Source organism: Sus scrofa, chromosome 9 (assembly GCF_054392235.1).
Source record: "Sus scrofa isolate SSC_HxYL_T2T_F1_AM1 chromosome 9, Sscrofa_HxYL_maternal_Yorkshire_Landrace_v2.0, whole genome shotgun sequence".
Classification (NCBI taxonomy): Eukaryota; Metazoa; Chordata; class Mammalia; order Artiodactyla; family Suidae; genus Sus; species Sus scrofa.
In genome coordinates, this window is record NC_139391.1 from 32739044 (window position 1) to 32760407 (window position 21364).

The 21364-nt window shown below is 34.6% G+C and overlaps 1 protein-coding gene across 38 annotated transcripts in view; it reads left to right on the forward strand.

Annotated features, from left to right (window-relative positions):
• The window catches only part of CEP126 (centrosomal protein 126), a 106353-nt gene that overhangs the window by 34129 nt on the left and 50860 nt on the right, over positions 1-21364 (forward strand). For 34 of the 38 annotated variants that reach the window (XR_014815113.1, XR_014815125.1, XR_014815108.1 and 31 more), the window contains exons 5-6: positions 11332-11530; positions 15870-18018. Coding sequence is in view for 17 of the 38 variants with exons in the window: in XM_084975805.1 (XP_084831931.1) it covers positions 11332-11530; positions 15870-18018 (2348 nt within the window). In the remaining 21 variants the exon portion in view is untranslated. Of the gene's footprint in view, positions 1-10071; positions 10154-11331; positions 11531-15869; positions 18019-21364 lie in introns of all 38 variants that reach the window. The other 4 variants (XR_014815127.1, XM_084975823.1, XM_084975822.1 and 1 more) reach the window with 2 other exon arrangements.

The following is a 21364-nucleotide window of genomic DNA, read 5'->3' on the forward strand; positions in this document are numbered from 1 at the left end:
TATGGGCGTTTATCTGGACAAAATTTCCTTGAAAAAGACACATGCACCTACATGTTCATTGCAGCACTATTCACATTAGCCCAAGACATCGAAGCAACCCAAATGTCTATCGACAGATGATTGAATTAAGAAGATGTGGTACATATACACAATGGAATACTACTCAGGCATAAAAAGAACAAAATAATGCCATTTGCAGCAACATGGATGGAACTAGAGACTATCATACTGAGTGAAGTAAGTCAGAAAGAGAAAGACAAATACCGTATGATTTCACTTATATCTGGAATCTGATATATGGCACAAATGAACCTTTCCACAGAAAAGAAAATCATGGACATGGAGAACAGAATTATGGTTGCCAAGAAGGAGAGGGAGGAGTGGGAGGGACCAGGAATTTGGGGTTAATAGATGCAGACTATTGCCTTTGGAATGGATAAGCAATGGGATCCTGCTGAATAGCACTAGAAACTATGTCTGGTCACTTGTGATAGGGCATGATAATGTGAGAAAAAAGAATGTATACATGTATATGTGACTGGGTCACCTTGCTGTGCAGTAGAAAATCGACAGAACACTGTAAATCAGCTATAATGGAAAAAATAAAAATCATTATTTAAAAAAATACCTCTGGACAAATGAAAATAGAAACAAAACTTTCCAAAAAATCTATGGGATACAGCAAAAGTAGTTCTAGGAGGGGAAGTCATAATGATACAGGCCTTCCTGTATAAAGGATATAAGAAAAATCTAAAACTAAACAACTTAACCTACTACATAAAAGAATTAGAAAAAGAAGGACAAACAGAGCCCAAAGTCAGCAGAAAGAAGGAAATACTGATATCACTAATATATAGAATCTAAAAAATAATAGAAATGAATCTATATGCAAACCAGAAACTGACTCAAAGACAGAAAACAAACTTATGGTTATCAGTGGCGAGAGAGAGGAGGGGATAAATTAGGAGTATGAGATTAACAGTTACAAATTCCTGTACATAAAATAAATAAGCAACAAGGATTTACTGTATAGCACAGGGAACAATATTCAATAACTTATAATAATCTACAATGCATATAATCTAAAATATATATAATGGAATCACTTTACTGTATACCTGAAATTAACACACTATTGTAAATCAACTATATTTCAGTTTTTAAAAAAGTACTTCCTAGGAGTTGAAAGAAGAATGAAACTGGGAACTAGTTTTTTGAAAAGATAAACAAAATTGATAAACCTGGCTAAAGGTTTATCAAAAAGAAAAGAAAGTGTCCCAAATAAGAAAGAGGAGATACAATGACCAATACCACAGACATACAAAAAAATCATAAGAGAATACTATGAACAATTATATGCCAACAAATTGGACAACCTAGAAGAAATGGACCAATTTCTAAAGATGTATACAGTCTGTCAAGATTAAGTTGAAAAGAAACAGATGAACAGACCAATCATTAGAAGTGAAAATGAATTTCCAGCAAACCAAAGTCCAGGACCAGACAGCTCCACAGTGGAATTTTACCAAACATATAAACAAGAGTTAATACCTGTCCTAATCAGACTATTCCAAAAAATTTGAAGAGCACAGAACCTCTCAAATACATTCTATAGGGCCACACTTACCCTGATACCAAAACCGGTCAAAGACACTATAAAAAAATAAAATTACAGACCAATATTTTTGGTAAATGTAGATGCAAAAAAAAAATCTTCAAAAAGTATTAGCAAAATGAATCCAGCAATATATAAAAATAATCATATATCATAATCACATTGGATTCATTCCAGTGTCACAAGAATGGTGCAACATATACAAATCAATCAATATGATAAACCACATGAACAAAAGGAAAGATAAAAATCACATGACCATCTCAATAGATGCAGAAAAAGCATTTGCTAGAACTCAATGTTTATTCTTGATTTAAAAAAAAAAAAAAAAAAAAACTCTCAGAGTTCCTGTCATGGTGCAGCGGAAACGAAACCGACTAGGAACCATGAGGTTGCGGGTTTGATTCCTGGCCTCGCTCAGTGAGTTAAGGATCTGGTGTTGCCATGAGCTTTGGTGTAGGTCACAGATGCAGCTCAGATCTGGCATTACTGTGGCTTTGGTGTAGGCTGGCAGCTGTAGCTTCTATTAGATCCCAGCCTGGGAACCTCCATATGCCATGAGTGTGGCCCTAAAAAGCACACACACACACACACACACACACACACACACACAGCCTCTCATCAAAGCATGTATAGAGAGAACATAATAAAGGCCATTAATTACAAACACACAGCCAATATCATACATAATTATGAAAAGCTAAAAGTTTTCCTTTAAAATCAAGATAAGAATGCCTGTTTTCACTGCTTCTATTTAACATAATATTAGAAGTCCTAGCCACAGCAATCAGACAAGGAAAAGTAATAAAATTATCCAAATTTGAAGGGATGAAGTAAAGATGTTACTATTTGTAGATTACATGATACTCTATGTAGAGAATTCTAAAATTCTACCCCCAAAATATTAAAACTAATAAATGAATTCAGTGAGATTGTAGGATACAAGATTAATATATTGATATCTTGTCTTTCTATACGCTACTATGAAATAAAATATAGAGAAAATAATCCTATTTTAAATCACCTTAAAAAATAAAATACCAAGGAATAAACTTAACCAAGGAGGTAAGAGACCTATACTCTGAAAACTCTAAAACTTTGATGAAGGAAATTAAAGATAATTCAAAGAAATGGAAATATATTCCATGCTCTTGGATTAGAGAGATAAGTAATATTAATCTCTCTAATTTAAATAATATTAAAATGGCCATACTACTCAAAGCAGTCTATAGATTTAATATAATTTCTCTCAAAATACCCATGACATTTTTTCATAAAACTAGAGCAAATGATCCTAAAGTTCATATAAAATCACAAAAGTACCTGAATTGCCAAATCAATCCTGAGAAAAAAGAACAGAGCTGGCAGAATAACCCTCCCAGACTTCAGACTATACTACAAAGCTGCAGTAAACGAAACAGTATGGTATTGGCACAAATATAGGCACATCAATCAAAAGAACAGAAGAGAGAGCCCAAAAACAAATTCACGTACTCATGGTCCATTAAGCTATGACAAAGGAGGAAAGGATATACAATGGAGAAAAGACTGTCTGTTCAATAAGTGGTGCTGGGAAAACTGTACAACTGTATGTAAAAGAATGAAATCAGAACATTCTCTAAAACCATAAAAGAAAAACTTAAAATAGATTAAAGACCTAAATGAAAGACCTGAAATTGTGAAACTACTAGAGAACATAGGTAGAACACTCTTCGATATACTTCATAGCAATATTTTTTGAATCTGCCTCCTAAATCAAAAGAAATAAGAGCAAAAATAAACAAATGGTAGCTAATTAAACATAAAACCTTTTGCACAGCAAAGGAAACTATTAACAGAATGAAAAGGCAACCTCCTGAATGGGAGAAAATATTTGTAAATGATATGACTGATAAGGGGCTAATATCCAAAATATGTAATCAGCCCATTCAACTCAAAAGCAAAAAAAAAACAAACCCAATTAAAAAACAATCAGGAGACCCTAATAGACATTTTACCAAAGAAGACATACCAATGACCAACAGGCAAAAGAAAAGATGCTAAATATCACTCACTAATAATTGGAGAAATGCAAATCAAAACTATAATGAGGTATCACCTCACACCTGTCAGAATGGCTATCACTGAAAAGATTACAAATAACAAATGTTGAAAATGATGTAGAGAAAAGGAAGCCATTATACACTATTGATGAGAATGTAGATTGGTGCAGCTACTATGGAAAATAGCATGGAAATTGTTCCAAAAGCTAAAAACAGAGCTACCACATGATCGTGCAATTTCACTCCTGGGTATATATGTGAAAAAAATGAAGATACTTATTTGAATGCATTCATGCACCCCAGTGTTCATGATAGCACTATTTAAGACATGAAACATCCAAGTTCCCATGAACAGATGACTGGTTTAAGATGTGTTGGAATATAATGGAATATTACTCGGCCATGCAAAAGAATAAACTATTGTAATTTGCAGCAACATGGACGAACCTAGAAAATACAGTGCTTAATGAAGTAAATCAGAGAAAGACAAGTACTGTGAGATATCACTTATATATGGCATTTAAAAAGCAGTACATATGAATATACATGCAAAAGAGCTACACAGATATAGAAACAAACTTGTGGTTACCAAAGGGGAGAAGGAAAGGGGGGAGGAACAAATTAAGGATGTGGGATTAACAGATACATACCACTGTATATAAAATAGGTAAGCAACAAGGATATACTGCATAGCATAAGAAATTATGCCCATCATCTTGTGATAACATAATGGAGTACAATCTGAAAAAATATTGAATCAGGTGCCATATACCTGAATATAACACAATATTATAAATCAATGATAGTACAACACAAAATTATTTTTTTAGATGAAGTAATGTGATAGGTTTCACATCAAATAAAATGTCCCTTGATATTAAAAAAAAAAAAAGGAACTGGAATGTGGACAGAATGGGGCAAGAAATTTGAGAGGTATCCAGCCATGAGTTTAAAAGGACCTATGTTTAGAAAAGTGGCACTGGAATAGAAAAGAAAGACAGAGGAAAAGATATTTCATGAAAAGAATGGATTATTAATTTGGTGTGTTGTAGAATAAAGAAAATGAAAAAAGCAAAAAAAATCAAAAGAAGCTGAAATTTTAAGTCTTTATAATTGAAGGAATTTGCTGACTTTAAATATTAAAAAGGGAATTCTTGTTGTGGCTCAGCAGGTTAAGAACCCAACTAGTATCCATGAGAACATGGGTTTGATCCCTGGCCTTGCTCAGTGGATTAACGATCTGGTGTTGCTGTGAGCTGCATTGTAGGTCTCAGATGCTGCTCAAATCTGGTGTTGCTGTGGCTATGCGGTAGGCTGGCAGCTGCAGCTCCAATTCAACCTCTAGCCCGGGAACTTCCATATGCCACAAATTGAGCCCTTAAAAATTTTAAAAAGAATGTAATGAAAGGGTATAGGTTTTCCAAGATATTATTAAATTTCATTTGAGCCTTCTGAGTTTGAGTAAAAATCCAAGTCAAAATGTATAAAAGCAATTTGACCTAAGATGAAACTAGAGGCCAAGTCTATAGAAAAATGTTAAAGTCAGAATTATATATGTGGTTGCTCGATTTTCATGTATACTTATGTTTCCCCAATCAGTTTGTACTATTGAGGAGAACAATGGCTAAATCTTAAATTCCCTGTGGTGCTTAGCTCATTGATACGCATGTTGGAGGTATTCAACAAATAATTTGAATGGAGACACATCACTAGCCTAAATAAAAACTCACAGGGTATAAATTTGACCTGAAGCTTAATAGATGAAGTTAATTCATCAGAGACAAACATTGAGTGGGAACTCCAGAAAGAGGGAACAAGTAGTGTATGAAAATGAATGAAGGTGTCAAAGGACATGTTGTATTAAGGAAGCTGAAAGTAGTTCATTTTGACCTGTGTGTACAGTGAGAAGCTGTGGGCAGATAGATTGTTTGGAAAGGAAGCCATGAGTCAAATAATGAAGAGCCTTGATAAGGAGTTTGTCCTAAAAATAGTTGCTGAAAGATTTGAAACAAGCACATGACATTTGTATTTTAGGAATATTGCCAGGATGAGAAAAAGTCAGATAAGACTAAAAATGGAGAAAACAGATAAAATGGTACTTTAGTTAATGAAAACAATGACTTTTTAAGACCTAGTTAGAGATAGAATCAATGTGATTTGGTAGCTATTTAAGAACTGGAAGGTAATTGGAAGAAATCAAGGATAACCCTGGAGATTGGATTTGGTCAGTTAATGGATACTGAAACCATTTATCAAAATAGTGATAAAGAGGTTTAAGGGAGGGATTAAGTGGAAGGATGATGATAAATTGTGAATTCGAGACACTTTGGGGCTATTCTGGAGCCAGTTTCTCATTGGTAAGATATCTGGACCATAAATATAGATATGATAGCTGCCAATGAATTGATAAAGTTAAACCTGTGGCCCAGTACCCGCCAGTGGTGGTCTTGGGTTCAGTTAAACAATTAAACTCCCATGACTACAATAGACCATGTTTGGCTTCAATTAGAAGACATAAAACACTGCATGTTGATAAGCAATATACTTCAGCAGGAGGAATCCTTATGGCATGCTGCAAGTGATGACATTACAATGGGTGCAACATACAGCCATCCTGGGTTAAAAATCTCATGGACCAGACAGGAACCAATATCTTTTGTAATGGCTCCATATGAAGAGCTTCCATGCAAGAGACATGTCCAGTTACAGGAATTACCACACTGAAGAAAACACAAAGCTATATAGCTTCCTATCAGGTATCTGTGATTTATTCAGTCCTCTCAGTACAGATGCAATTCACCAATGAAGAGTCATTTTTTACATAATCAAGGTGCCTGCAGCACAGTTCAAGTCCTGCTAATAATCCAGGGGAACAGAGTTAGAAAGCAAACTCAAATTGAGTTGGTCCACAGAGAAAGAATGGATTTTATTAACCCTTCACTCACATACTTATACAGATAAGATCACAGACAATATAAATAACACAGAGAGTCTGAGGAGATAAGGTCCTATAACTCTCAAAAATTCCAGCATATCCAAGCAAAAAAAAGAAGAGCTCAAGAAAGACCCTGAGAAGGATCAACCAGAGAAGCTGGAAAATAATGAGGCGTGTATGATGATGTGGAAATCAAGAGAATTAAAGTCAGTAAAGGTAGCAGTCACAGATGTCTTGTTTGCAATTAGGTCAGTTAGTTAGTAACTAGCAGAAGTGGTACATTGGAGTAGTAGAGGTAGAAGCCAGATAGCAGTAAATTGAGGAACAAATGGAAGTTGAAGCAGTGAATGCAGTATAATTTAGAGTACTCTATGGAAAATTTTCTCTCAAAAGTAAAGATAACAATTAGAGGCAGGTTTAGGACCTGGGAGAGTTTAGAGTGGTAAAGAAAATTCCACATCATTTAGTATAGAAGTAATGTGCATTTTTGTATACAGGTTTCTTCACTAACAGTTTTCTTATTCTGCATATTGGTTATTATCCTTTGTATTATCAAGTATTTTCAATTAAAACTCTTTTGCCCTGTGAATGAAAGGATAGACTTTTTTGTTCAATGGTGTACAGTTCCTTAGTCTTAGAAGAGATAAAGCCTCAGACAATTTTGACTTCTCTATAGCAAACAAACATATAGTTACCATTATGCCAAATCTGTGCTAGCACCATTATATCACCTTTGTTTTATGAGAAATTATCTCCATTCTAAATTAGAATAATTGTTTCCATTTATTTTTGTAATATACTGTTATGACTATGACTTCATGATATCTGTATCTGTCTATATGTCCACACACATAAATTTTATTATTTTGGAATTCCCTTGTGGCACAATGGGTTAAGGTTCTGGCATTGTCACTGCAGTGGCTCAGGTTGCTGCTGTGACACAGATTCAGTTCCCGAGCCAGGAACTTCCACATGCCACAGTTGCCGCTAAAAACAAAAACAAAAACAAATACTTTTATGTTTTTGTGAAACAACAAATGTATACAATTTATAAAGAGAATACTGTTGTTTACTTATTAAAAAGTTGAACTCTTCTCCACAAATAACTAACAGTATAAAATATGTGAAAATGCTTTGTAAACTATAAAATGTTACACTACAAATATGAAAATTTGGAATATAAGAGCAGGTGTTAAGTTGATAGAAATATAAGTAGTATTATTGAAAATACAATTAAGTTGCAAATACTTAAAGCTATTGTCACATTAAAAATGCATTTCTTGGAGTTCCCGTCGTGGCGCAGTGGTTAACGAATCTGACTAGGAACCATGAGGTTGTGGGTTCGGTCCCTGGCCTTGCTCAGTGGGTTGACGATCCGGCGTTGCCATGAGCTGTGGTGTAGGTTGCAGACGTGGCTTGGATCCCATGTTGCTACGGCTCTGGCGTAGGCCGGCAGCTACACCTCCAATTCGACCCCTAGCCTGGGAACCTCCATATGCCTCAGGAGTGGCCCTAGAAAAGGCAAAAAAAAAAAAAAAAAAAAGACAAAAAGGGTAAAATAAAAATAAAAATGCATTTCTTATACAATATGAACCTAAAAATATTTTAAGGAATAAAGTAGTATCAAGAAACGGTGAGCTTCCAAAGAAGGGGAAGTATATCAGTGCTCAAAAATGATTGTTCTAATGTAGAAAATATTAGTGGTAGATAAAAATAATTTAGGAATTTGGTTTTGTGATCATCTAAAGAAGAAAAAAATTGTATACTTAATTAATGCTCAATGCTTAAGCCTCAAAAAAATCAGAGACTGCTCATATAAAAATAAAAGCTACTTCAGGAAATAATGAGATAAAAGAATATTAATAAAAGAATAATAAAAAATAAAAGTAATCAGCTTTCCGTCACAACCAAATCCTGGTCGCAAAAGTAGTATATTTAATCCTTCTGGTAGATGTAGGGTAAAAGAAGCCATATTTTCCCCATATTTTTATACTTTAAAATGATGTTAGATATCTATCTCCAATATCCATGTATTTGTAATGAGACAGTTGATCCTGATCCACAGGCTACCCTGAGAAATCTGGCCAGAGCTGAGTAGTAATTGATTTCTATCTGCTCTTCATACCAGTACTTTAAACCAGATTTTCTAGCCCATATCTATTACCTATATGACTGTCAGGCTTCTGAGAGGTGAAAATGCTCTAAGATCAAGGATTGAGAAAGGGGAACCTGAATAAGCTATGTATATTTTTGTTAGCTCGTTGAGAGGACACTGACCAGAAGAACATCATGCATGTAACAAAAAATAATATAAATTGAAAGCCTAGAGGCAGCCCAGTAAACCAAAATACCATCTTAATAAGGCTGTCTCTCTACTTCCTGTCCAAATGCTTTTCCACCTGTGCAGATCCATTCCTGCCTGTCCAGCTGTCTCCACACCTGATCCCTACTTACCCTTACCCAATCAGCTGTCTCCCTTACGAGCCCCATTGTTATCCCACCATTCCGAAATTCTTCCTAGCTATCCAACTGTTTCTCCCACCCGCCAGCCCCATAGCCTGCCTATCCGTTCATCTGTCCCCTCTACTCTTCAAAAGACCTTCTTACGAACCCCACTACTATCCCACCCAATCAAATATCTTCCTCGCCCTCCAGCCCCAGTTACTTCCAGCTTTTCAAGCAATTTCCCTCGTCTACCAGTCCCAATTCCTTCTGGCCCACCTGACCATTTACCCCACCCACCCCGAGGTTCACCAATCATTCCTGATTCTGATTTACAAAGCAAGTTATTTTACAAAACTCTGAGACCCAAACGTTTCCTTCCAGCACAGCGTTCTACCCCAACCACTCTAATGCCTGCCCTTGTTCATCGTTCCCTTCCAGCTCGACTGGTTGTTTCCCCAACCCCTTTGGAAGGTCTCCCTGTTTTGAAACCTTCCTGTTTATCCAGTCACCCCCCTCATCATCCAGTCCCCACTCATTCTTCTATCACTCCACTGCCTGAACATCCTCCTATCTTAGATCCTTTTCAGTCAGTCCAGCAATCTGTCTCACAAACCCTAACATTGTCGAATATGCCCCAAGGCTTTGTAGACCATCCATCTACTTCAGTTTTCACCCATCCACCTCCCTGTCATTCTCCATCCTCTTCTTTGTCTTCATCTCCTACTTCCATGTCTTCTTCTTCATCCTCTATACAGTTTTCTTCTTCTCCATCTGTTCTTTCCTCTCCTTCATCTTCTTCTACCTCTCCATTTGTACCTTCTTCATCTATCCCTCTTTATTCCTCTCCTTTGCATTCATCTCCCTTTCCACATTTGCCTCCAACAAATTTAAATTTTCCCTCTCCAATTCCTCCAGTTTCTTCTTCCTTTATGATTTCTTCTTCCTTCCCCCCCATGCTTCACTCTTCCTCTCTTTCTACATCCCCATCTCCTTTTATTCCTATCTATTCTTTCAATCCTCCTCACTGGGGGAAGAAAGTAGAGAAGAGAAGAGAAGCAAGTGGAGTAGAGAAGAAAGAAATAGAGAAGAAAAAATTGAGAGACGACAACTTTAAAGGTAAATAAATTAGTTTATTAGACATTTTGTAGATTTAGCAATTTTCATTTGGGAAGGGTGACTGAATGGGAAGGAATATATAAAAGTAGGAAACCTAAAAGGGAGAAAAACACACTTGAAATGTTCAGGAATTTGTGTTAGATACCTTGTTGCTCTCTTTGATTTCCCTGTGGTCACAAAAGGATAGTCAGGAATCTAATAACCATTGACTTTGGCTATTCCAGTCTGTCCAAATAAAGCTATATTTGGGTATTGGAGATAGATATATGTCACATGTGGCCGTGCATCACCTTCCAAAACATTGTAATCCTCACTGAATTGAGAATAATTCAAATGAATTGGGAATAAATACCCTTGGAATTCAGACTACTGGCCTAATGTAACAGCAGTCAGCTATAGATACACTTCATTGCCATCCCACCTTCCCCCAAAAAAATCATCCTTTGCTTTTCACTTTATACATACACTGAAATGTAACATGCTGTAAGTTTCCAGAAGATGCAAAATTCTAAGAGAAGGTGATGTCATCTGCTGATAATTTGGGGTGGCATTTTAAAACACTAAACATAGACTCTACATTAAAAGTACCCCTTTTATGGCATGAAAACCATGCTTATACTTGTGATACAACTGAAAACAAATATGTTCACTCTCCTCCACAAAATAATATCCAAGCTCTCAAACCTAGTAAAGATGGAAATTCTTGCCTGCGTTGACAAGAAATCTTTATATTTTCTATCTGCTTGAATCTTCAACCAGTTTCTCTATTAGGGTTATAGGGATACCTGTCATCCATGACATCAACTCATAAGTAAGGGTAATGCAGCATATTATTATCCAGATAGGAAGGCTCTTAAAGAACTGAGAAATGACTCTACACATCTATAGGAATGCCTTTTACACCTATCCAAACAATAGAGGGAAAGGATTTAATTATCAAGGCCATGAATAATTTGGCATTCCTACTTGAAGATAGAGTGCTTTATTGGCACTGTAATCCCAAATCCGTTTTATTCTACTATTGACTCCTTTAAATTTCCATTCTACTATGTCTATATATTTCTCCAATATCCTTATATGTGATTATCTGGACACACACAAACACATACTACATGAATATGTCATATGTGTGTTAATTTTATTTAAATTTACTAAACATTCTTGTGTGTGGTTCACAGACCTATAGATAATGTCTTGCCTTCATCATTGTCCAAAAATGACCACAAGCATCAGAAACATCTCATATCCAAAATCAATTGTGATAAAGAAATGAAGGAAAACAGCAAGGCAAACTTGGCTTCTAACAAAGATGCATTCCAGCTTAAACTGGAGGAAACTCAGAAACTCCTAGAAGATCAGCATCTAAGCAGTTTGCAAGTATGAAACTCTAAGTACATTATTATTATTTTAACATCTAGCAGTAATTCTGTCCCATTTTTGCGGTGTTCGCCACTAAAGAAATTTATACTGCTGGCCAAGGGTGTGTTTGGGTGAGTCAGCACAAATTCATCACAGATACTAGTGAAATAAGTTTTTAGTATTTTTTTAGCCTTTTACTCTATTTTTCTCCCTGCTTCCTCTATTCTTTTTACATCTCTCATATTTAGAAAAATATGCTTTATGAATATTATTTTCTGAAAAACATGAAAACTATTTAACAGTATAATGTAATATAAGTATTATTGTTAGAGATTAGATTATAAAAAGCAATTTGAAAATTATAATACATGTGGCTATTAGGTTCTTAATGAAAATATGGTGCAATTATGTAGAAATGTTGTTTTTATTCTGTCTCTATTAGGGCATTTACTTTGTTTTTTTCCCCACAAATGAATATGGATTTCATGCTAGGTTTCCTGAAATGTCCATGCACTTTATTTTTCATGTGTAATTACATTTATGAGATTCTTAGTAGGCTGATATCAAGATTAAATTCATAACCTTGATCTAATTTACCCGTAACTGAGCAGTTGTAGCAAGGCTATAAAAGCAAAGCAGGAGAGGGAGTTCCCATTGTGGCTCAACAGGTTATGGACCCAACTAGAATCCATGAGTATGCAGATTGGGTCCTTGGCTTCACTCAGTGGGTTAAGGATCCAGTGTTGCTGTGAGCTGTAGTGTAGGTCACAGACGTGGCTCAGATCCCATATTGCTGTGGCAGTGGCATACTCCAATTCAACCCATAGCCTGGGAACTTCCATATGCCGCAGGTATGATCCTAAAAAGCAAAGGAAAAAAAAAAAAAAAAACACGAAGCAGGAGACTTCTGGCTATGATGAAGTTCCTTCCTGCCACTTCATTTATATTCTGAATAAAATATATGAAACAATTGTTTTTAGATAATAGAGAACAGGTAGTATAAGATATGATCTTGCAAAACAGGGGAAAGAATGAGGTAAGACATGATTACATGGGTTTTTCAACTGGGCATATCCTCTGGACAAGCCTCAAAAAATTCACAGGTTGGAGTTCCCTTCATGGCTCAGTGGTTAACGAATCCGACTAGGAACCATGGGGTTGCGGGTTCGATTCCTGGCCTTGCTCAGTGGGTTAAGGATCCGGTGTTGCCGTGAGCTGTGGTGTAGGTTGCAGATAAGGCTCGTATCCCACGTTGCTGTGGCTCTGGCGTAGGCCAGCAGCAACAGCTCCAATTCGACCCCTAGCCTGGGAACCTCCATATGTTGCGGGAGCAGCCCTAGAAAAGGCAAAAAGACAAAAAATTTCACAGGTAACCCAACTACCTGTCAAAACAAACAAACAAAAAAGTCTTAAAGAAGATTGAAATCTAGACATACAGCATAATGTTCATAATGTCCAACACTCAATCAGAACATACAGGGAGTTCCCATCATGACTCAGCAGTAATCAACCTAACTAGAATCCATGAGGACGAGGGTTCGATCCCTGGACTTGATCAGTGAGTTAAGGATCCAGTGTTACTGTGAGCTATGGTGTAGGTTGCAGACGTGGTTCAGATCCCACATTGCTGTGGCTATGGCTTAGGCTGGCAGCTGCAGCTCCAAATTCAACCCTTACGCTGGGAAATTCCATATGCTGCAGGTGTGGCCCTAAAAAGATTTAAAAAAAAATTTTTTTAACTTACTACATACGTGAAAAAGCAGACAGCTATGTGACCCATAACCAGAAGAAAAATTAATCAATATAATCAGACACATAAATGATAGAGATAATAGAATTATCAGACAATTTTTTTATTACTCAACGAATTTATTACATTTATAGTTGTATAGTGATCATCACAATCCAATTTTATAGGATTTCCATTTCACAATCCCAGTGTGGGAAACTTATAGTTTTAGAAATTTATAGTTTCCAATTTGTGGAAACTATAAATCCACAAATTGAAGAGGCTCAACAAACTCTAAGAAGGATAAGTGTGCACCCACGTGCATGTGCACACATACCCCCCTCACAAAAGCACATCAGAATTAAATTAAGCTTGGGAGGAGGAAAGATGTGTTACAAGTAGGTAAACAAAGATAAGATGGACCCTAACTTCAAGCCAAAAAACAGTGAAATGTTTTTAAGCTCTAAGGAAGAACATAGATCCTTTATCTAACTGTTTTTCTAAAATGAAGGCAAAATCACCATTTTCAAACAAACAACGGCTGAACACCATTGCACTACACCAGTACCTGCACTACAAGAAATGTTCCTGAAAGTTTTTCAGGCAGAATGAAAATGATAACAAATGAAAACTCAGATCTATAGTGTCAGAAAACAGATTAGTGGTTGTCAGTGATGGGTAGGTATTGACTACAAAGAAACATGAGGGAACTTTCAACATATGGAAGGATTCTTAAATGCGTTTAGTATGATGGTTATAGGTAAATTGTCAAAACCTTTTGAACTCTACATTTTAAATGAGTACATTTTGTTGTAGATAAGTATATCTCAATAAAATTGATTTAAAAACTAAAACACAAAGTACATTAAGTCTAATGCACTTTATATCAGTAACTTACAAGTAAAACTTGAAGTTGATCATAACATTTCATTTTTTACTGGTAGGAAAAATTCTGAGGGAAGAAAAAGTACAGCTTAGTGAAATCAGAAGTTGCTGGACTTCTTTTGAGGTGTTTTGGGAAATGAGGCCATCACAGACTAATGCAAAGAGAAATCTTAAAGTCATGTTCGTCACATATATATCTAGAAGGACCTTCTAACCCAGATTTCTATATCTCATTAAATGAAATCTCAAAGAAATTCATATTAGGGTCATAGAGCTTTTAGGAGCCTCATTATCAATTAAAATAACTCAGTTCCAAAAACAAGCATTGAAGGATCTGTGCTTTGCTTAGAATTAGGTCGAGTGACCATCTCTTTAAAAAGACATCGCAATACTGAAGGAGGTGACAGGCAGAGGGTAAATGCTAGTAATATCAAACACTTATCAATCATTTTCAAATTTTATTTCACAATAATATGTCAATAAGCACTAATAACACAAACTGAAATATATTTATTCTGTAACTCATTTCCTTGGTTTCTCAGTTTATTTTTTGGGCAAGAAAAATAGTAAAATTTTGTTTAACACCAGAATATTTAAATTTTCTAAAATGTGTGTAAAATTTTAAGGGAACTAATTTTCTTTGAGTCCTTTTAAGTTTTTGACTATATTTACAATTTAAAGTCTTCTTGAACTTATTTCGACATATGTGATACAGATTAGTGCATCCTAAATATGTGTTACATGTATGGGAAATCAGAATACTTTTAAATATTGACTATATTTTGAAGTGATCATAAAATTTTATTAAAAACTGATTAAAAGTGATAGTTCTTGGAATTCCCATCGTGGCTCAGTGGAAATGAATCTGACTAGTATCCATGAGGATGCAAGTTCAATCCCTGGCCTCACTCAGTAGACTAAGGATCCAGTGTTGTGGTGAGCTGTGGTGTAGGTTGCAGATGTGGCTCAGATCTGGTGTTGCTGTGGCTATGGCTGTGGCATAGGCTAGCAGCTATAGCTCAGATTGGACCCCTATGCTGCTGGTGGAGCCCTTAAAAAAAAAAAAAAAAAAGGTTCTTGATCCTGAATCTATATTATAATTACCTGGGAATTTATAATTAATAATAATAATACCACCAGTACATGGAGACCCCATCCAAGTATTAAAGCAGAAGGACCCAGTCACTTTTTACAAACCTCCATATGTGGTTCCAACATAGAACCAGAGCTGAGAACTCTGTTTTATAGACCACAAGATTAACTTTATAAAACTATGTAGCCTTACCAATAGGAAACTCATATTAGAGTCATAGAACTTTTAGGAGCCTTATTCAAATCCAGCAAAGGTTTCAGGAAAAAAAAAATATATCATTTATAAATAACTATTTTTTAGAATTTCACATGCTGTTATTAAACCTTTTAAAAAAAACCCTCTATTCTCTGAATAACAATGTCAAAATTATTTTCTAAGCTATAACTATGGCTAGAATAATTGAGTAGTTATTTTAATGTAAAGAGATTAAGGCAAACCCACTTTATTGTAAGCCTTCTTGGCTCTTTTTTCACTCTGAGGATTGCTCCAGGAATACAGATTATTTATATACCTATACTATTTATAGTCATATTACTCTATTTTATATGCCAAGTCAAATGGGGCTCAATAACAATGCTGTGTGAAGTCATTAATTTTGCCACTTAAAATTTTCTAAAATATAAAACAATGTTCTTTTTTTTTTCTTTCAGAAATTTCGTGATGAAGTTAATCAGATAACAAATTCTGAAACCCTCTCAAGTATAGACAGTCTTGAGGCTGGGGAACATGAAGAAATATATTTAACAGTTAATAAGGAACCTTCCACATCAATCCAGCAGCAGAATTCTGTTTCCCCCAAATCAGCAAATCTGCAATCAACTTATCTAAGCTGCTTTGATGAAGATAAGCTGTCATTCTCTAAAACTCATCATATAAATAATTGGCTTACAAATTTAGATGATCCAAATACTCAGACTGTCACACCTTTCTCAGATATTTTAAGTAAACCTAATGTTGCACCATCCTGTAAACACTTCAATAGTAAAGAACAAAATCCATCTGCTCTGAGTAGGACTGTAGAAAGAGCCACAAATACTGCTAATAATTCAGTAGTCTTTGTATATAGTCCACCCATATTTGTACAAGATGAAAAAAGCAAAAAGATCTCTGAAACTAGTGCTGGGAGGACAACTGACTCTTCTGGAACATTCAAAAGAGAGAGACCATTGGTTGCTGAGAGCCCAGCATTTAAGTTCAGCAAAGCCTGGGCCACTCCAGATTCTCTAACCCAGGAAATGGCAGCAACTTCAGACCAAGAGAAATATTCTGAATTAACTCAAGAAAATAGAACTGCTTCAGTTTCTGCTTCATTTGTACCTGTGGCAACGCCTTTAGTTTTGCCATCTGATACACAATCAGCTAGGCCCTTACCAAAGAATTGTATACATATAAAAGAAATCGACCCGGTACAGTGTTCTGATAAGTTAGGGGAATTGAAGGACATTAAAGACGAAAAGATAAAATATTTTACTTGTAGTAAGGAAGAGCTGCCTTTATTTTCAGATAATTTTCAATCTGCCTGTGTACCTCACAACTCTGATTCAAAAGATAAAAAACAGAAAATAGGTGAAACAGCAACTTCATTGTCTAATATAATTTCTAATTGTGACTTAGTTGGTCAGCACAAGAAAATGAAATACAATATTCATGAGAGAAATGGTGTGAGGTTTCTTAAAAGTATCTTAAAGAAAGAATCTAAATACGAACATGATTATTTTAAGGCACTAGTTACAAACCAAGGCTTTAAGTTAGGAAATCAAAAAGCAGCAGGTATCAGAGATAGTATTGAGTTAAGAAAAGAAAAAGGGAAAAATGAAGAAATTCCAAAGACTATTAAAAAACTGAGATGGTTTGATGAAACTGGAGATACAGAAAAAAATGCTGAAGATAGTCATTCACTGAAGACTAGAATAGAAATATCTCAACAGTGCTCTCAACCATTACACATTCAATCTAAAAATGGTGCTGTCAGCAATATAACTAGTATTCCTGCTTCTACTGTAGATGCTGCTGATAGAAAAAAGCCCAAGGATAATTTTATCTCTGAAAATGTTGCTGCTTTAGAAGGATCTGGAACAGACCATGTGCCTTTGAACTGTTTTGTACCTCCAGGTTATAACATTGCTAAACAAGCCTGGCCAGACTCAAAAAAAGAGGAAAGTAAATCCCTTGTAAATAATGGTGATTCTAAAATTCAGAAAGCTAAACCACAAAGAGGAGGAGCAAAAATAATTAGAAGAACAAAATCTGCTAAAGTCCAGTCGGGCTTTATATATACGAACAGAAAAGGCACTGTTATTCGACCACAGTCTGCGAGCAAAGCCAGCACATTTTTACAAGCTCAGGGTAAATTAATACCTCATCCTCCTCCGAAATCTCCATTAAATATTAGGAGTTTCAAAAATACACAAGTATCCCATTGTCAATCAGTAATGCCTGAAAATTCTCAAAACATCAGTATATATAACTATTTTAATTCAAAGCCTATGCTTCCAACAGAACACAAGTTGAATCAGTGGAATCAAGAAAGTAGTCTTCCACTCTCGCATGTTTGTTCTGACTTAGTCACTGTGATACCATCTTTACCATATTGTGCTTCTGAGTGCCACACTTTAATAAAAATAAATCATTCAAATGGCAATCAAATGGTTGCACAGCAAGATGGGACCTTATTTTGCACCCAGAGATGCCCAACATATGAAGAAAATCATCCCTCTGTGACTCTTAAAACTACTAAAGAAGATGTTCCCTTGTGGAAAAGACAGCATAATATCCTGGGTCAAAGTGAAAAGGCTGCTGGTAAGAATAAATTTATATATTTTTATAGGCAAATGTACAACTTTTTAAATTCATGTGAACTTTTTCTCATTGAAGTATGGCAATGGGCGCCTTATAGATATTGATATTAAATAATAATTTAGCTTTATAGAAATAATTATCACCCTTAATATTGTACTCTTGTCTATCTAGTAGCTGACACTTTTGAGAGAATGATCCAACCTTTGCTCAACTAAAATTAGAAACTTTTGCCAGGCTCCATTTTTTTCCACAACTTTTCTTTTTAGTTTAAAAGAGGGAAGACAAAGAATACAGTTTGATTCTTATCCCATTATCATTCGTTATTATCCCCATATTATAGTCAAATTTTCTGTCAGAGTAACCACAGTGTAAAATATTGTTTAAATTATTTTAAATAGGTGAATAAATGTGATTATACTTTTCATTATTATTCTATAAATGTTGTTAAATTTAATTGTTATAAGCAAATAATAGGTATGCCTCACCCTCTGATTCTCTTTCCAAAACAGTGGCAGCTCTACTTTTATCTATATATATGTAAGGTTTCATATGAAGAAAAAATGATAGCATTCCTTTATACCTTTGAAAATTAATTCTCTATAGAATACCGTTGCCCTTGTAGCTGGTTGACTTCTCATGAAGCTTCTTTCCTCCAAGAGAATGGACTTTAGGCTCATAAATTTTCCTACCTGTAGAAATCAGTTACCAGTTCGGAAATAGATAGGATTTGGAAGAAATCAGAAGATGCAACTCTTTTTTTTTTCCCAAAGGTATGAATAAATGTTAAGAAGATGTAAAGAGGAAGTTAACTTAAATATTTAAAACCTTCTTTAATTTGACCATGATATTTGAATTCATCATTCATCAAAAAGATAAATTACTTTTTTATAATTCATCACCATATCCCCAGGGTACCTGGCACTTAGTAGGCACCAAAACTTTTCTTGAACTGAATGGACACAAGCCATATTAGAAGATGGGAAGCTAAGTGTAAAGACTCCAATCCAAACTTAAATTTTTAAATATTATTTCTCTTACTAAATGTTTCATTTTCGTTTTATCCATTAACTTTAGTTTTCACACTACTTCCCCAAAAAATGAAAACACCATGTGGATTTGATATTTCAAAGAAAATTATGATAAATCATAACCATCATAGGTGGTTACCTTTTTAGAGTTCCTCCTACTCTGTGCTAGTTATAGTGCTAAGTGCTTTACATGTATTGTCTCATTTAAACTTCACAACAAACTTAATGAGTACATATTTTTTAAAACCCCATTTTTCAAAGAAGGATATAAAATTGCCCAAGGTGAAGAGCTAATAAATAGAAATTTTGATATTTTTGATAATTGATGTTATTGATAAATTGATATTTTTCATCCAAATATTTGTGGCTCCAAGTCCCATGCTTTTTCTGCTAAAACTGTATAATAGTTATTAAGCAAACATATATCAGAGTCTGAGCTGATCAAGAAAAATATTAGGAAGCATTGTTTCCAAATAGCTTAAGCATAAAAGGATAACATGAAAATTATGTTCTCCCTTTGTATATATATATATACACACACACATATACATACATAGAATCTGCGTAAAACAATATTTTTCTAACATTTAATCAAAGTAGTTCTTAGGGATCTTCGTATAAGGAACACTGGAAAATGTAATGAATTATAAATTTTGTTCATTGTTTTGTTTATATTGAAATATAGTAGATTTACAATATTCTCTAGTTTCAGATGTACATCATCGTGATTCAATATTTTTATAGATTTTACCTCATTTAAACTCATTAAAAAATAGTGACTATATTTTCCTTGTTGCTTATCTGTTTTATACATAGTAGTTTGTATCTCTTAATTCCATTCCTCTATATTGCCCTAACCCCCTTCTCTCTCTTCCCACTGGTAACCATTATTTGGTTCTCCACATCAGTGAGTCTGTTTCTGTTTTGTTATATACATGCATTTTTATTTTTTAGATTCCACATATAAGTGATAGTGTAGAGTATTTGTCTTTCTCTCTCTGACTTATTTTACTAAGCATAATACTTTCAGGGTTCATCTATGTTGTTACAAATGGCAGAATTTCATTCTTTTTATGGCTGAATGATATTCCATTTTATATGTATATAAATATATATACCAAATCTTCTTAATTCATTCATCTTTTGGTGGACACTTGGGTTGCTTCCATATCCTGGCTATTGTAACTAATGTTACTATGAACATTGAGGTGAATATAGATTTTTTCAAATTGGTGTTTTCTTTGGATGTATATCAAGGAGTGGAATTGCTGAGTCAAATAGTAGTTCTGTTTTTAGTTTTTTGCGGACACTCCATGCTGGTTTCCATAGTGACTACATCAGTTTACATTACCACCAGTAGTGTAGACTGTTCCCTTTTCTGCACATCTTCAACATTTGTTATTTGTGATCTTTTTGATGGTAGCCATTCTGACAGGTGTAAGGTTTTGATTTGCATTTCTCTAATAATTATTGGATGATGAGTGTCTTTTCATATTCCCATTGGCCAACTGTATGTCTTCTTTGGGAAAATGTCTATTATTATTCTGCCTGTTTTTCTGATTGAGTTTTGTTTTTTGATCTTGAGCTATATGAGCTGTTTATATACTTTGAATATTAACACTTTATCAGTCATATCATTTACAAATATTTTCTTCCATCAGTAGGTTATCTTTTCATTTTTTGATGATTTCCTTTGCTATGCAAAAGCTTTTAAGTGTCATTGGACTCCACTTGTTTATTTTTGCTCTCATTTCCTTTGCTTTAGGACACAGATCCAAAAAAAAATATTGCTGTGATTTATGTCAAAGAGTATTATGTTTTCTATGTTTCCTTCTAGGATTTGTATTATTTCCAGTCTTACATTTAGATCTTTAATCCATTTTGAGTTTATTTTTGTGTATGGTGTTGGAGAATGTTTTAATTTTACTCTTTTACAACTAGGTGTCCAATTTTCCTGGTACTACTTATTAGAGAGTCGTTTTTCTCCATTGTATCATCTTGCCTCCTTTGTTGTAGATTGACCATAAATATGTGGATTTATTTCTGGGCTCTATATTCTGTTCCACTAATTTTTGTGTTTCTTTTGTGCCAGTACCATGCTGTTTTCTTGTATATGTCTGTACTTCTTAATACCATGATTATATTTAGAAAATATAATACTAACAATACCAAAAACTTCATATGTTCAGTCATTAAAATTTTTTCTCAAAACTGTTTAAATATTAAACATTTCAGGTGAACTGTTTGCTAATACTGGATTATAATCCAAAGAGCATCTATTCATTTTTCTCTACTCTCCTATTTGCCAGGCCATTTTC